The sequence below is a fragment of the Populus trichocarpa genome, chromosome 16 (assembly GCF_000002775.5).
Source record: "Populus trichocarpa isolate Nisqually-1 chromosome 16, P.trichocarpa_v4.1, whole genome shotgun sequence".
In the NCBI taxonomy this organism is placed as follows: Eukaryota; Viridiplantae; Streptophyta; class Magnoliopsida; order Malpighiales; family Salicaceae; genus Populus; species Populus trichocarpa.
This window is the reverse complement of record NC_037300.2, coordinates 9577617-9595463: the sequence shown is the minus strand read 5'-3', so window position 1 is coordinate 9595463 and position 17847 is coordinate 9577617. Positions and strand designations below refer to the sequence as shown.

The following is a 17847-nucleotide window of genomic DNA, read 5'->3' as shown; positions in this document are numbered from 1 at the left end:
GTTCTTTGTTGGTTTCAAACTTTTTTTTTCATTTTAATCTTCATAAATTACATTTTGATTCTAAGTTCTGTTTATGAGCTTTAGGCCCAAGCTGAAAAGCCTAGTCATGTCCCATCAACTTTTAAAGACGTGTTTGGCATGTCCAGAATTTTTCAAAGGAAAAAATCTGATTTTTTATTCATTAAGGTATAATTGTCAAACACAATCTTAAGACAATTTTAACTCGATAATTTTAGCTAAGGCCATGTTTGGAAAACACGTCTTACTAATTTTTTCTAGCATTGCATATGGCCAAGACTCTAAAATAAAAATAAAATAAAATAAAATACATGGCATAATTTAGCATTTTTAAATTCAAGAAAAATAGTTTTTATTTTTTATTTTTGCATTCATTTTGAATTTAATAACAAGTTTATTAAAACCATAAGAACTTGACCTACATTTCAAAAACATAAAAAAAATTAATTTTTTTATTTTAATACCAAGAATTATGAACTTATATATAAGGCATATTCTTGAATATTAAAAAAAGCACCAAAAATATTTTTGAATTTTAGACTGACTAAACTCAACATATAAAGCTATAGTCCACTCTACTAAGATGGGCCTGCTTTGACCAAGACCAATAATTAAAAAAATACAGCAATACCTTAGTAATCAAACAAATAAACAATACAACTTACCTTATATAAGATATACTAGGGGTAATATTGTTCTTCCAATACACAATCAGTTTTTTTATCTATGATCAGTTAAAATTCTTAGTGATTAAAATACTAAGTGGAAACTCCAAACCGTTTAATTGAAGAAGAAAAATTCCTTATTTTTTTTTACCCACACACAAACAATCACTGGATGTATTCCTCATTCTTTTCCCAAAGCAGTATATAATGTTTTCAAGGACTCATATTCCATTTCGTCTCTACTTATCAATCTTGGACATTAGAAATTGCATTCTCTCATATTCACCCTTTGATTGTTAAATTAAATTATTATTATTATTTAATCCTTTAGTTTCTAGTGAAATAATTAGTTAATCTCTTTAATTTGAAAAACCCAATGTTGAATCCCTGTATAATTATACCCCCATTTTCATGTAAATTTTGTAACATGGATCCTTATTTTCCACCAACTCTTTTAATTTAACCTACAAACACGGTTACTGTTTTAGGTTGGTTTACATTAAAAAAATAAATTGCAATCGCCTTCGGAAGAATAGGGAAGATGAAAAACCCATCCTAGAGTCCTATCATTCCTAATATGTATCGATCTCCATTCTTGCTCTCTCTATGTCAGCCAAACTATTAGATGGATTAATTTATATCCATCCTTTTATTTTGCGTTCTCCATCCTCCCATTGTCTCCATCCTTCCTACGTGTGTAAGAGACTTGATGGATGAATTGACATCCATCTTGTCATTTTACCCTTTTCATCCTTCCTTGTCCCCATCCTTCCTGAGCAATAAGAGATTGAGAGAGAGTGGAGTTTCTAAACCTCCCTGACACTTCACTCCTTTGTCTAAATCAAGCTAGATGGAAAATCAGCTGTGAAAGCGTTGTTTATGTAAAACTGGGCTCAACCAAAGCTAATGGCATACAGCAGTGATTTTATTCAGAACTCTTACATGCGAATCCCTAATGAATTCTACTCAGAACGATTTTCAGATATTCTCACGAATTCCTACAATTTTATTCAGGTATTGCACCAAATTTCTTTCCAACATGTTTTTGATTTAAAAAAAAATGAAAATGAAACAAGCACAGCACACGATTAATTGAGTCCACCAACGGATAACACAAATCAATCTATCTATATTCAATGATGGGAGATTCCAGAATAATAAACCAGAAGCATTAATTACATGATGCTGTTCTCAAATATGTACACACAACTAGAGAGATTTGAATACCTGGACAAATGCGATCCTCTTCTTTATCTTCTTTGAAGCACAAAGTTGTTTCCAACAAGGTGTAGAGACTGAATATTGAAGGACTTGGAGCAAGATGGATTGGAGTGACAACCATGCAGCCAAAAAGAGGTGTTTGCGTGAAGCTCACAACCTGTCCCATGCGGGAAGCAACAGTGGTTTAAGTGGCTAAACCATGAGACTAGTTTGTTCAACTACAAATTAACAGCAATTGTGAGGTCCTGGTCAACGCACTCCCTTGCCTCAAACTGTGGCCTTAGATATCTACCACGCTCTAGAAAATGATCAAGAGGCCAGCGATAATCAAAAGGTTCCCCCTCTGCAGAAAGTAGCTAGTCAATGCATCATGCAATGGGAAACCCACATTCCAGAACACAGAGAATCAACAGTCAAATGATTGGTCATTTGACTACTCAAATGACATGCACAGCTGAAAACATTATACCAAAGTCCAATAAGATTTCCAGGCACACAGAGCTTCATGCATATTATTTTCAATTCATAATTTTGTTACAGGGTTCTTCATGTCAAGAAAGGCTTACTGCAGAATTATTATAGTAGAGATGCTCTGCATACTGCATTATCAGGTTTGCACAATTTTTGGTATGAGTTTCATCCCTCTAAAGCTGCTAACCAGGCCTTGGCTGTGATATATTGGAACAGGGATGCTTTATCATCTTTTAGAGCTAAACCTACCATAGCTAGAACAATTTACTCCTATGACATTTGCAAGCATTATACATGAAAACGCTATTAAAATATATGGGTGGCACTTATCATTTCTTGAATTGTTAATCACACACATTAGGTTTATTTTATGCTTTGACCAGATTAACCTTTTATTTTATTTTCTTTCATTAAGATTATATCCAAGATGCCAATTTTACACATTATAATTCTCAGTAATAATCTATTTCTCAACTTTTTAAAGAAAAACATTCAAGTGGTATCTTTTGATGATAATAATAATAATAATAATAATATAAACAAACATATTTCACAAAAAAAAAAAAAAAGAGGTTTACCTAATACTCAAAATAACATAATTTAACTAAGATTGCGGGGACATGATACCTGCTTATGTAAAAAAAATAGGTTGCAAAATTAATGAAATGATTCATGATATCAAATTTCATATATAATTTTCAAACTTATGTTTACTTTCTTTTTTTATTGCATGCAACGGTTTAGATGTTTTTCTCAGGTATGATATCACAAAAGAATATAAAGACAAACATAAAAAGATATTACCTTGGAGGGCCCAAAAAACTATGGAATGAAATTAACAATTGAAGTATTCTCATGGCCATGTGAAACCTTGTTAGCTAGTAATAGGGCTATTCAGTGCTTCTGCGTGTTTCAAGACATTTATTCATCAACTTAATAAGATTTCAATTTCGGTTTTATGGCCAATACTGATTGTGACCAAAAGGATCAGCTAGAGAATAAAGTAAGCTTGTCAAGATAGTAACAGTTGGCAATCAAAAATCCAGTTTCAATTGAGTATAAAGCTATGGATTTAAGAAGAGGCAAGAAATTCACCTTAGCCAAAACAAGTCAAAGATCAAGAGATCCTTAAGAAAGTTCAAATCCAGTATTTGAATTGATTGCATAAAGAATTTTTGCTCTCAAAGTGCTTGCACGTTTGTATGTTGGAAGCTGTAACCATTCAAGAAAACAAGAAAAAGGCAGACACAAGCCAAGGTTAGATAAAAGGTATTTGATGTTGTTGGATCTGACTTTAGGAGTTTGCACTAAGAGTACCTTGAGAGTATTGTAGCAGGTAGAAGCTGATGGAAGCCGCTCCACATCTTGTCCTCCAATTGTTGCCCAAAGAGAGGCATCACATGAGACCTGTATAAGATCAAATTTCAGATTCAACCAGTATGGATTTTGGCTGCCCATTGGGTTTTGCATGAGGGTCATGGGGTGTTTAAAATGAGAAAAAAAACTCCCATTTAACACCATCAGATTTGACAATCATGGTAATGGAATCATTCATAAGAAGAAATATATATACATATCAGTCCTTCTAAAGAAGATTGAGGGTTGAAGTGTGAAGATGGCTTTGAAAAGGAGAACATACGAATCCAATAAAAATAGATACAAAGAAACCAGCAATAGTTCCTCAAAGCTATATGCTATAGGAAAAAATTGGTTGCAGAAAATATTGACAAACTACATGGGATTATCTTTAAGAACCAAAACCATATGTATGTACTCAATATAAAGTTGCTAGTTCAGAGGGCATGAAATATTTGGGAAAATGAAAAAGCTCAAGTTCAACTACTAGCTTGGCTTCTATTCTTTTCCAATACACGTGTTTGGCATGCCATTTTTAATGTATTACTAATCAGAAGGCCCCAGCAAGCTGTACAAAAGGACCCATGGATTATTCGGTGTTCCCAGGATGCTTCTTGTTCAAACAAAACAAGCCTGAACCCGTTTATTGCTTCTTGTTCAAAAAACCATTTTTCAATACAAATGGGCATCTTGTTGTATGCACATAATAAGGCAGAAAGTTTTTCTTTTTGAAATTGAAATGTGACATTGAAAATAAAAACAGAATATTTCTTTATGTGGCTCATTAACAAAAAAAAATACCCTATCACTATCCTATCTTCAATATTGTAAATATGGATATGCATTCCACACAACATAAGAACCAAGTTACTGTGGTATGCCTTCAGATGCTATCTGAAGTTAGGAAATTCATGATGTAGCCAAAGCATGCCTCATCACTATTGCCAAAGACACTACAAATTAAAATAAATAATACAGATCCTATGCAATAAGAATTTTGATCTAACTTTTCTGGAAGATGCAAAAATCAAGAGCATACCTTATGGATTGTAAAGGATGGCTGCAAGTGTTTGAACCCAAGTAATGGAGCTCGAGAGCAGCTGGTCACAAATTTAAGCAGCATACAGCGTTCATTTGGTTCAAATCCTTTAATTACCTGAAGCAAATAACAGTAAGCAACAATTTTTTTTTAAAAGGATCATTTCAGGTAAATATTGTAAATGATAAAACTTTGAAAATTGGGAATTCACGAGGCCTGAAGCATGGACTAACGAGATTATGCCCAAAAGACGTGATTTTCTAAAGTAAGATATTTTTATTTTTATTTTTTTGTAATGCAGTCTAGCTACTAGTAGATTTTTCTCTCATTCAATAAAGTATTTGCATGCTAAATTGAAGGAAAAGAATGGCAGAAAGGGTCAGGATCAGATGCTTATTAATCTTTTATACACAAACTGAAGTTCAAGACATACAAAAATCAAGTCATTCAACTTCCATTACAGGGCAATACCTCCCAAAAAAGTTTAATTGTTCGACTCCCCTCAGAATAGCCACCTGTGTATCGTGTGTAATTTCTTAAATCATCAACATCAATGTCAAGGTCACCACCTGAAAGTAACTGAAAAAAAGAAATCCAAGTCAACACTTGATCCATTTAAGAGAAACCTACTACATAAAAAAACAAAATGATCACCAGCCTCAAAAAATTTTAAATTGATCCTATACAGAAGAAAGAGTTGGTAAAAATGATGCTAAAGATAGAAATGTATGAAGGAAATAATAACTTAATTTTGTCAACGCAAGGAATGTGAAAGTATTTAAAAATTGAAGAGGATGGTTTTGCTATAAATTACATACAAGACTACAAATCAATTCCAAAAAATACACGGGCAAATTACATTACATTGGGAGAACGGTGGGAGGGCTTGAACTCATACTTCCAATTTCAGGAGATTGAGTTTCAAGAAGGATAGCTTATCATCTTCTTCTAGGTAGAATAGATCCTGTCGCAGTCAGGAATGTGGACTTCACAGGTGTTAAATAGTGGTTACAGCTATCTTGTCATTAATCATTGGTAAGTCTGAACAAATGTTTGATTATGCATTCTTTACTAATGATTTCACTAAATATATACAATAATAACATTTCTAATAGCTAAATGTCATATAGTAACTATCAAAAGAAGGAAGTGTGACAACACAAACTTTAGGAAATCTTTCATAAAATTTTATAAATGCGTAGACCATTATTGGGCAATTATTGACATGTAATTTTCACAGTAACAGCCAATTATATTATGACATTATAGGCACTATAACACCAAATAATGATAATGGAGTTCTCCAAATCCATTAAACAGTTGCTGTTAGCTGTCATTTGAATTCACATCCTATCGCACACCACATGGATTTCACGGATGCGGTAAATTTCTGGTCTTGAAAGAGTAAAATGCTCAAAAGAGGTGATAACAAGGCAACTGTTCAAATCAACAGATAAAATATTTTACCAAGAACTACAAAATTAACAGAAAAAGTAATCGACTATATGCATGCAATGGAGGCTACCTGATTGAATTCACTTGCATTGAACAATTTCAACCAAGATGGTGATATAAGATCAGCTAGCCCTCTATAAAATGCATTTGAAAAGGGCAATATCTGCAATCCGAATAGTCATAATAAGGTCAATCTCATAACAAGCTGATAGAATTCCATATTTCCAAAAGGTAGAAATTAGTGACCTGTCGATTGAGTTTATAATCAGCCATTGCATGAACATACTGCATCTTGTTCTCATTTGACACACAAACATCCTTACCCCCAGGTTTCAGCTCAATGACATGCCGTTTACCAAATAATTCTTCAGTGACTGTGAAGTCAAGGGAGAGGTCCTTGACGTCACCATCATAATGCTGCAGTTACAACATGTTAAGAGACTCTATTAGATGGACTGACCTCTGGGATGCTGAGTATAAAACATCAAGATTTGAGAATTTATATGTCCAGTGGTGCGAATGCACCTAAGCACATGCAAGACATTTATAGTATAGCAGAAAACCAAAAAACTAATAAATTGAAGACATACATACAAACAATCAATGTGGTTTAACCAAGCAGTCAGCTGTCAACAATACCTTATTTCCAACAAGAGTTCACCATGCAACGAGTTGGATTGTTCGCAAATTCTACAAGAACACATGATGTGGAAGCTACTCTCAAATAACATGGCATAGTATTCTTAGGTTAGTTGTCCTAGTTTTGTCATTAGCTTTAAAAATAATGAAATAATATTTCACTAAACATTTCACAATGATCTCAGTATGGCAATTTGAGTTTAAGAATGCTACCATGTTGCTTGCTTAGAAGCCTGTAAATAGAACGAACTTAAGAATATTACAAGTTGTCTGCTGCCCTACCTCCCATCCCCCAACTGTTCTGCTCCAATCATCACCTATTTCTTTTTACTTTCTTCTCTTCTCTTGTTAGTCATCAATTCTCTTTACCTATTCTTCCTTTCCCCAGCCTTCTCTATCTTTTTGCCTGTATGCTTTTAAAGAAATTGGGATCTACTGGTAGGTGATGTTTTGTCATTCAACAACTTATAGCAGCCCTCACCCAACAGTGCAGCTCAACACTCCACAATCTTATGGAGCAGAGCACTGTTATGACTTGCCACGTGGCACATCCTTACCCTCTACTGGCCTCTCATATGCTTCAATTCACTTCCTTTCCAACTATATAGAAATGGAGAAACAAAACTTTTTCCCTAGATATTCCAAGAAATAAGCATAGCAGTTAAAGGAGTGAGCTTGATCAGCCAATATCTTGATTTTGTTCACGTTGGTTAAATGCATTCAAGCAAACAGCACAATTGTATTCTCAATAATATAAAAAGATATTTCTAGTTCAAAGGATCTATATATGGTAGGCGTTTGGTTACTAGATACTAGATACTGGAGACAAATGTTTTTGGTTGAAGACAGTGAGAAGATAAGGACATAAAAATAAATTTGTGAGATAATTTTGGAGTGAATTTTTGTACCTTCAAAACAGGAGGTACAAAGGTAACATGTCTCCAAAGATAATATTTTTTATTTTTTATCCCTAAACGATAATTGTAAAAACCTCTTAAGTCCAAACTTGTTCAACTTTATGTAAAGATAAAAGTAATTATTATCATATTTTTAAAATCCGACCTGGGGGTTAACCTGGGGCAAGACCCGGGTCATGAGTAGAGAGGGTCTACCCCAATTTTTTTATTTAAAAAGCATCAAAACAAGGATTTTTTTAGGTTGAACCAGGTTTTACCCCTAATTGACCTGATCACGGGTCAACCTGGATTTTTGACCGAGTTAGGGTGGGTCAATCCTTCCTCTAATTTTTCTTAAATACGGACCGGTGCAGAATCCAAGTTGTCCAGGTTTAAGGGCAACCTAGCAGGTCGATCCTCGTTTTATAACTAGAGTTATTATATTATTATTAATTTCAACACTCGATTTAAACTAAAATAGAAAAATAACATCTAATTATTTTTTAAAAATGTGTAGTTTGATAGTGAAACATATTAAGGATAAAATACTTTTTTAATATTTTATTATGTTTTGGCCACTATCAACCAAACAAGACACAGAGACAGTCACTCTATCTTATACTTTACTAAGAAAAACAACTCGTCTCCTCTATTGTTCTATCATGTCTCCAGTGTCCTCGTTTCTTCTATCTCTGAAAAGTAACCAAATGTTATCTACATGTATGACTTCATTTATTGACATTGTGTATGGTATTCATAATTGGAATATAATATTCGTGCCGTAATTTTGTCATTGTAGACAATAATAAATGCTTTGCTCGTCATCTAATCCCAAGGGTACTTCTAGGTCATCTAGAGCATGCAAATTTCTGGTTAATTTTATTTTGACAACATTCATCCACCTAAGCTAAGCTGTTTTCTAGAAGCATCATCTTCTTATTTCCTGGTTGTCCAGAAATCAGCAATCTCGCTATCTAACTACAGCATTTAAAGCATATTTTAATGCAACCACCTAAAGTTAACCCATAAAATTACTTTCATGTTTATAAGTTGATTAGTAAGTTTGATGGACTAAAAAAATGTGGGACCAAAGAAATTATAACTCAGGAACATGCATGTGCACACAGTGTGATTCCTGACAAGGGTTTACCTTCACATACAAGACATTCCTGTACAGCTCTGGATCAAGTGTTGATAGTTCATCAAGAAAGCTATATCGGCCTAACAGCTTTTGAACAAACACATGTGAAAAGGAGTAATCTAGTAATATTCCTTCATATAGAGCTTTCCCAACAACTCTTCCGAGAAATTCAATCATCTGGATACCATTCTCTAGATATTTTGCAGTTGGATTGGGAATTAGATGTCTCTCCGAAGTTGAGGTTTGTGAAAATAGCCCATGCCTTTAACAGTAATAATATGTAAAAGGAGGGTTAAAAGGCTGCTTCTAGGAGAGTACATAATGGAAGAATGAAAGAAACAAAGTAGAAACACCAGGACAAACTTACTCAGGAGAAAAGGCAGATTTTGATATATCTGTCAGAAACTCTTTAGATAGCCCACCGTAGTCCAAACCAGCCTCCGGAAGGCCACATTCACTAACAAATGAAACATGAATGGATGACTTCAACCTTGACCCAAGAGAATTAAGCTGCTGAAATCCATCTTCAACAATATGACTGCGACGAACTACAATCTCCACAGCTCGTGAACCAGGTCCTGTAAATTCACCAGCCATTTTTCTAGAGACTTTATCCATGTTTATGAACTCTCTAAACATTTGAACCCTGCGATGATAATCCATGATGTCAGCAAACAGCTTGGAACATGGAAACAAAACCAAAACTAAACAAAAATAATGAATTTGTGAAGGCCATCAAAGCAAATGGTCCCATGGGAAAAAGAAATTTGGTGAAAACAGGGATGCATGAAAGAGGAGTAATAAACCATGCAAATACACCATCCAAAAACTGTGTGTGTGTGAGAGAGAGAGAGAGAGCGAGAGAGAGCGAGAGAGAGAGAGAGAGAGAGAGATCCCATGAAGATGTGAAGCTACAAGCAAGACTAACATTCAACCGATAGACTAGGAATGAAATTGGAAGCTGATTTAGAGAACTCCACAAAGACAATGGAAAGCTTTCTTTCTAAGGGGTAAAAAGACAGAAAAGAAATACAGGTTTTCATGGAGAAGAATACAAAAAAGAACAAAAAGAAAAATGCCCGTTTATAGAAAGAGTTAGGTCAAACAAAAGTTGACCATTTTGGTGATTTGCAACTCTAGGAGTTTGATTTGAATACAGTGAACAAAATCAAGATGACAGCCATTAGGTATCTTATTCTTACCTTTCTTCAAATGGATATACATGTGGAGTCACCGTGATTACAGAACCCATGCTTGGAACAGTCAGAGCATCATCTGATTTTATATTAGCTGACATAGCTTCATGAGTTCTGGCAGCAACTGCAATTGGAGCCCGGCTCTTTCTAGCAGGTGAAAGCCACAAAACAGGGGGGCAGAACTGATGCCTGCAATCTCTTTCATACATTAAATGCAAGCATCTGATCGCGGAATCCATAAGGGGCCTATCCTGCTGACTTATACTATGGGCCAAGCCATTGTATGCTAAGGTATTGAGCACTGATGCAATTCTTTGTTGTTGCTCCAACATAAATGGAACCTAAATCGCCACAAAAGTGCACAAGTAAATAATATAGACTACAAATCATCAGGGATAACAAAATAAAACAAAAACCTTGCCTGTTTTTCATAGAACTCTATGTCATCAAGAACTAACAGCAGGTGTGAGTAGGTCCCACAGAACAAATGAAGAAGACATGACATTTCTCTTGAAATCTTTTGTGGACCACACCTTAACAGTTCTACATCCCAAGCATCATGCAAATCATCACCAACCTGTGCACTAGGATTCCCATTAACTGAATCTCCATGATCTACCCCTGCTTGTGACTTTCCTGTAAGTTTATGGAGTACGTTGACCAACTTATTACCTCCATCCTTACTGGGTTGTTTTTGTTGTTTCTTGAGAAACCCATCATTTTTGTTTGCTGAAACTTTCCTTGTGTGAAAATCATTAACCACAGAAATGCCTCCATGTCCAGGAAAAAGTAAATTTTCCAATACTTCCCATAGGGTAACAGGAAACCCGGGAGTAAATGACAGCATATTGAGAACAGGCAATGACCCAACTGTAGGATTCAAGATTGCAAATATTCGGAGCATGCAAGAATAGAAATATGCAATACCAAGAAGGTTCAACTTTCCTGAGTATTTCAGAGTTTTTGTGGGCAAAGTCTCATCCCCATTACTATTGGCATCCATCTTTGACATTGCCAAAAGTTTTGTAAGATGCCACTGCTGACAAACAGGTCTGAGTAAGCTCACATATGTCATCTTTAAGGCACATGTTGTTTCAATCTCGCACAAAGCTTTACCGAAGGGCTCAGCAGATGTTTCTGCAATGACCTGAGCATATTGGTTCTCCTTTTCAGTCCCTCCACCACCATCAAGCCATGACAACAAGTTTTCAGCAAGAATGATCACAACATGGACATAGACTGCATAGTCCAGTCCTTGATTGAGGCCTCCAGGTTCCACATAATCATTCTCATCCCCTGTGACTAGGCAAATGGTGTTTGCAAGAGCCCAAGCAACTGGCGGAATTGCTTTGGAAGAATGCAGGATTTTCAATTGATCCATCTCTGACATCTCCTTTAAAATATTATCTCTCAATATCTGTCATCATCTGCCACAGTTTGATCAGTCCCCACATGTTTTGAATAATATATAAAATCAATAAACAAGAACCTTAGGACTTCAAAGACTTCAGGAATTTAAAGACAAGTTAATGACCATATTATTACTTTAAGCTCAGCATGCATGGAAATCTATCAAAAGGATTTGCTGCATAACTAACAGGCTTTAATGGGCTAATTTAGCTACAGACACCATAAAGTTCAATCCATTAAGCTACATCTTTTATTCGGTGACTCAGATACGTACAACAAAAGAAAGGGTGACTATCAATTGATCAAAATTTTCTTTTTCTCATGCTAGCATTACAAATCAAAAGACCTCAAATAAGCAATGCTTTACTATATAGAGAAAATAGGAAGATAAGCTTCATTGGTTTCATAGATCAGAATTAATAGTTAATTGCTGCAAAATTCTCAACCAATCTCTTCTGGTCAGCAATGAGATAGGAATAAGGGAGATTTGAATTAAAAAAAATAGCCAAAAGTGTAATGTTTTAAGAGGCTTTTAAGTTAATGATTGAGCTGATGTAAAATTGTCTGGTGACCTCACTTTGGATTTGAAGGCTCAACTCCAAGTAGAGAACCATATCAAGAATAGACCAACTTACAGGACTGAATCTATAAAGACAGCCTAGATAAGGTAAGTTGAAAAAAACAGTGTATAGTACCGTAAAGTGAGAGAATATGGATCCAATCAATAGAACCATTGACAAACACTTTGCACAAACATTTCCAGTTTGATCAGAATTTAGAAAGTCATGTTTCAGAGCAGCTTGTTTTGCAGGATATGAATTTCTTAGGTCACAATATAACAACTTTCCATTTTACATGCTGTAAGCAAAAGGATGGCGTATCCAGAGGAAAGTTAAAGGGACCAATCTTTTTGCAATGTCCTCTCTCTAATCATCACGTATTTCTGATATGCTATACAATATGAAAGCTAGACAATTATAGATAAGATTGTTTAGTCTGTACCGGGACATACAAAGCTTCAAGAGTACTTTCCACGTCTAAACCTCAATAGCAGACAAACCAATTTGTATAGTTCATCTCTCCATAAACTGGATAAGGTTACACCTGTAACCTACCCTTATTTGAAGCATTTTACTACGTGGATCAAAATGGGCAGAAAAGGCACAGGCATACAAATAAAAACTGAATCAGTTGGCATTGACTGATCATAGAGCACACATGTAGGTACGCTTATGGATAAGTAGCAAAAACAAGAAATAAGCAACTATTTTGTGAAAGAAAAATATTAAAACAAGTCTACTGAAATAAATCATTAGCAAGATTTTACTCGAATCTCAATGATCCTTACCAGTAGAGTCTGGAAACATGGTGAGAGAATAGACTTGTGCTTCAGAGCGGGTAGAAGAACAGCTGGCAGACGTTGAGTGAGCCAGGGAATTGTGAGTAGAAACAAATAGTACTGTGCAGGGGCAGAATTGATGTCCACCACGTCAGGGCCAATAAAATCAAAATTTGTCACGTTAAAAGGCCTTAGAGCTAAAGTTATTGCACTTGCAGTGATCAAGAATCTATCATCTGTCTGTGCCAGTGTGCTTGTTTGTGGACAAAAATGAATATCCAAATTGTTAATGTATCGTCTAATGGATAAGTACAAGCCACTTTTAGGTCTTGCCATAAACCTGACCAAATCCTTCCATGCTACATCTGCATCCTTGGGACTATTGTTGGTAATGCTTTTCCAACACTTCTGATCAGTTAAGACAACAAGAAGACGCATCGCAAGAGAGGTAAGAACCATGATATCTTGAGCCCGTTGATGAGATTTGTCACAATTAGCAAGGATAATTGAGCAAAGAGAAACGAGCTTCTGAGATTGGTAAGTCCACGTTCTTCTCTCTTCTGGTGTACCCAGCGCCAGGGCGCAAAAGTTGTTGCCTAAATCTGCACGAGAGATTGCATCACATCAATTCTATACCAAGTTTAAAAGAGGCATTTCCAAAGGACGGGTAAATGAGTAAAAAAATTAAATTTATGATGTTGCATTATTAGTTTACTCCAATGAAATGCGGTGATGTAAATGAAAATAGAAAAACAGGGCGGGTGGGCGTGCGTGCAGAGTGTACCAGTAGAATTGATGCTTTCAAGAAGAAGCTTGAAGCACGTGTGGAGGCAGGGTATATCTGCATCGCGAATCTTGTGATGCCGAGTCGATAAACAGTGAACAAAGAAAAGGAAAGGTCTCAAAACGCGAGTGGAAATCCAGCTACCACCCATTATGGTTAAATCATTCTTCACCAACGCTGCTTCTGCTTCCCATTCTAATTGAAGCTCGGCTGCTACTTTCTTTGTTACAATGAAGCGTCTCCAAACCCTCTGTATATGAACAAAATAATCAAAATCAATTATGGCTACTAAATAAATAAAAGTTGTTTAATTAATTAACCTGAATAAAGATAGCAGAAGCAGTAGCGCGTCTAGCATAATTGCGTAGCTCTCTTTCGTGAGAGACTTTCTGGAGAAGCGCGTCCCTTGAAATCTCCCTTGCACTTGCTCCTCTTAAAGATACCTAACCTCATCAGATCAAACATTTTAATCCAGTTTCAGTTCAGATATTGATTGATTGATGAAGGAAACCAATTCAAAAAAACAAAAGAAGAGAGAGAGAGAGAGAACCTGATGCTTGCGAGATGGTGTTTCGTCCATTGGAGTTGGATTGGATCGGAGCTGATGATGAGCGTTTAGTAGTGAAAATGTGCGATAGGATCAATCCACAGTGACACGGCTTTCTGTTTTCGGATGCCAACGAACCACGACTACTTGTACTTGATTTTATTTGATGATTCCTCTCTCTCTCTCTCTCGATCTCGAGTTTTCATCACCTTCTTTTCCTCTTCATAGCATTTAGCATTTCCAATGAGAGATGATATTTCGAAGAATAAAATTGATAATATAGTATTTTAAATAGTATAAATACAGGTTTTTTTTCATTTACGTGTGCACTTCAATTGTAAAAGGTTATTTAGATGAATAAATTATATTTTATATATTTGATATATAATTATTTAATAATTTAATTAATTTAATAGATTTAAAAATAACTTGGATGATTTTTAATCAATTTAATATAAAAAAATCTAATTAAAAAAAGAGACTAGAATAGTCTCATAAAAAAACAAATAAAAAAAAAGCTAGTGAGTATTTTTAATATTTTTAAAAAACATATAAAAATAATATTTTTATAAGAAAAATAATAAAATAATATTTTGTTTATCAAGCCTATTGAAACATATAAATTAAACATTAAAAAACTAAAATAATATTTTTATTATTATTATTATTTTTAGCTCTTATTTAGCATCTTCATTACACAACAACAAAATTGACTTTTCATTTCTCATTATTTGTTTATTTAAATTTTAAACAACAAGTAGAACCTTAATGTTTGACGATTCCGTCAAATTGCACCCCTCTCTCTCACTCTATTCGCTGTCTCTTCACCTTTGGGTTTTTATGCGTTTTTTGTTTTACTAAAAAAAAAATGTAATTTGTCTCTCATTGTTCTTCAGCATCCTTATCCGTTCGTTCACTTCCCCTATAACATCGCAGTTGTAGTTGAAGAATACGAGAACGTTTGGTATTGCGTTTGTATCTGCGTTTCGTTTAAATTTGAATTTTTTTTTTTTTAAAATTGAGTGCGGTTTGTACTTTTTGGATCGTTTTGATATGCTGATGTCAAAAATGATTTTTAAAAAATAAAAAAACATCATTGGCATGCATTTCAGCACGAAAAGCTATTTGAAAAGCACCCGCAACCACACTGCCAAACACACTCTACATGTCGAGTAAATTCTTCCAAAATGGAAGAGGTGAGTTCTTGTTGTAACTGCTTCTGTGCCCCTTGTCCTGTTTAATTTTCTGCTATCAAATTGTTAATATTCTCCGCTTAGGAGAAAGTTATAACAACCATAGTTATTAAACCCCCGGTCCGGAGTTGATCCGGCTAAAGAGTCGGATCCTAAATTTTATGGGTTAACCTAAAAAAATTAAAAAAAAATAAAATTTTAATATTTTATATGAAAAAATTTAAAAAAAAATCCATGTAAATATAGGCTATATATATTGTAAATAATAAAGTTTAAAAGAATATTTTAAAAAGTTTTTTATCCCATATTGAAAAAACATAATTTTTTCCTTGAGAACATAGAATATATATATTAATGGATTTCAAATTCCACATTGAAAAACATAGCTTTTTTTTTCTTTGTGAATATAGAGTATATATAATAATGAGTTTCAAATCCAACATTGAAAAAAAATAATTTTTTTCTTGAAAACATAAAGTATATATACTAATTGGTTTCAAATCTCACATTGAAAAAACATAGCTTTTTTCTTGGGAACACAAAGTATATACACTGATGGGTTTCAAATCTTACATTAAAAAAATACTATGTTATCCTTTTAAATTGAAATATTTAAACCAAAAGGTTTTTTTTATCATACATTGAAAAAACATAATTTTTTTCCTGGGAACATAGAGTATATATACATTGGGTTTCAAATTCTATATTTGAAAAAAAAAACACCGAGTCTCGCACTGGTCAAAGATTGACCCGTTGGATTGACCGAGTTGGCCGGATTGTTGCACCGACCTATCTTTTAACAAACCTGAACTGATATAACCCTTGAATTGACTCACCAGGCTAGTTCAAGTTTAATAACTATAATATCAACTTTAGGAGAGTTATATTCTTACCTTGAATTTCTAACCTTCAATTTCTAACTCAAGATCTGTGTTGCTCATGGCTTTTTACTGTTTTTTTTTTTTAATTTTAAATCTGTAATTTTCTAATTCAAGGTGTTTTTAGCTTTTCTAGGTGTATTTAGAGGCGGTTTGCGGCAGCCATGTTTCTTGAAATTTTTTATTTTTTTATTTAAAAATAATTTTGTTATATTTTTTAATTATTTTAATCAATTGATATTAAAAATAAATTTTAAAAAATAAAAAAAATATATATTTTAATATATTTTTAAATAAAAAACATTTTAAAAAAATAATTATCTAAATATAATTAGTAATTTTTAAGTCTCTTTCAGTCTTTTTTTCCTTTTATAAATATTGCATCTTTGAATATAAAGTTAAATATTTAAACACTAGGTTTATTTTCAAGCATGAGTTCATAGCTCCAAATTTCATGTGATTTTAAGAATCTAGGCACTGGTAAAAAAGGATCTCGGTTCAAGTCGCTCTAGACTTCATGTGATTTCAAGACGTTTGATTGTTTTATATTTGGTAGGTCATTGTTGCCATAATAATAAAACATATTCTAATTTTTGGTATTGTAGTTAAAATATTGTTTATTAAAAATTTTAAAAATAAATTTATTTACAATTAATATTTTTTTTAATATCATAACATTAAAAATAATTTTTTAAAAAATATATATTATTAAATAAAAAATAAAAAAACACCAATGACACTATTAATAATACAACGGTGAAGAATGGTTTGAGCACGGTGGTGAACAGGAGAAGACTAGAGATGCATCATTTACAATGGCAACATCCGAAAGCAAGAGAAAAGGTATATAATAATCTTGAGGGGATGAAATTTCGCTGGTTAGATTTTAGGTTTGTTCTTTAAAGATCACCAGTTTAAGTTTTATAAACTTTAGAATCACTAAAGATTTACAAGATGGTTAATTTCAAGTCCGTAAAATTAATCAAGGTACATATAAGCTGGTCTGAACACCTATATTAATTAAAAAAAAACACAAACACCAGCACATGAAACACAAAAACCTTACGTGGTAATATGTAGTGAAGCCAAAAACTTTGGCTAGTGGGAGGGCAATATATAATGACAAAATAAAAATAACATAAACATTAATATTTTTATCACTTGTTTGTCAAAAATATATTTTCTTATGAAATTTATAAAACTCAAGAAAATATATATTTTTATGGAAGGCTGTATAAATTTTCATAAAAATAAAATTAAAAGAAATTGATTTAATCACTTCGTAATTTATCAAATTTTGAATTTTTATAAATTTTATCAAACAAGAGAGAACAATAAAAAAAAAATAAAAGAAAAATACAAGCAAACATGTTTTTCTTGTTCCCACTTTATTATATTCTCAAACAAGTTCAAGGATGTCTAAGTACCTAATCCAAACACTCTAATTAGAGTTTGTCCTAAAATTTCCCCTTTAATTTCGTTGTTTAAGCACGAAAAGGCACAAAGAATTGTTTTTGCAAATAAAGTACAATTAGATAATAAATAAAAAAACATGATTTTTTTAATATATTTTCATGTTTAATACCTTTTCTCCATACT

The 17847-nt window shown here is 33.4% G+C and overlaps 1 protein-coding gene across 5 annotated transcripts; it reads right to left on the bottom strand.

The window, feature by feature from the left end:
* Positions 1 to 1792: 1792 nt before the first annotated feature.
* Positions 1793 to 14445, bottom strand: LOC7468791 (E3 ubiquitin-protein ligase UPL7). Of its 5 annotated transcripts, none has more exons than XM_024587627.2 (15): positions 14181 to 14443; positions 13951 to 14073; positions 13631 to 13880; positions 12856 to 13448; positions 10519 to 11514; positions 10104 to 10438; positions 9269 to 9547; positions 8911 to 9163; positions 6472 to 6642; positions 6296 to 6388; positions 5242 to 5349; positions 4771 to 4887; positions 3693 to 3782; positions 3471 to 3587; positions 1793 to 2358 (listed from the first exon to the last, which is right to left on the bottom strand). In XM_024587627.2, the coding sequence occupies exons 1-14, from the start codon at positions 14208 to 14210 to the stop codon at positions 3504 to 3506; spliced, it is 3522 nt and encodes a 1173-aa protein (XP_024443395.2). In that variant the 5' UTR covers positions 14211 to 14443; the 3' UTR covers positions 1793 to 2358; positions 3471 to 3503. The 5 variants fall into 5 exon arrangements, 4 of the variants coding, with proteins under 4 accessions (XP_024443395.2, XP_002322903.4, XP_052303915.1 ...); XM_002322867.4 differs by having other exon boundaries at positions 1793 to 2247; XM_052447955.1 differs by having other exon boundaries at positions 1793 to 2289; positions 3472 to 3587.
* Between the last annotated feature and the right edge of the window lie 3402 nt (positions 14446 to 17847).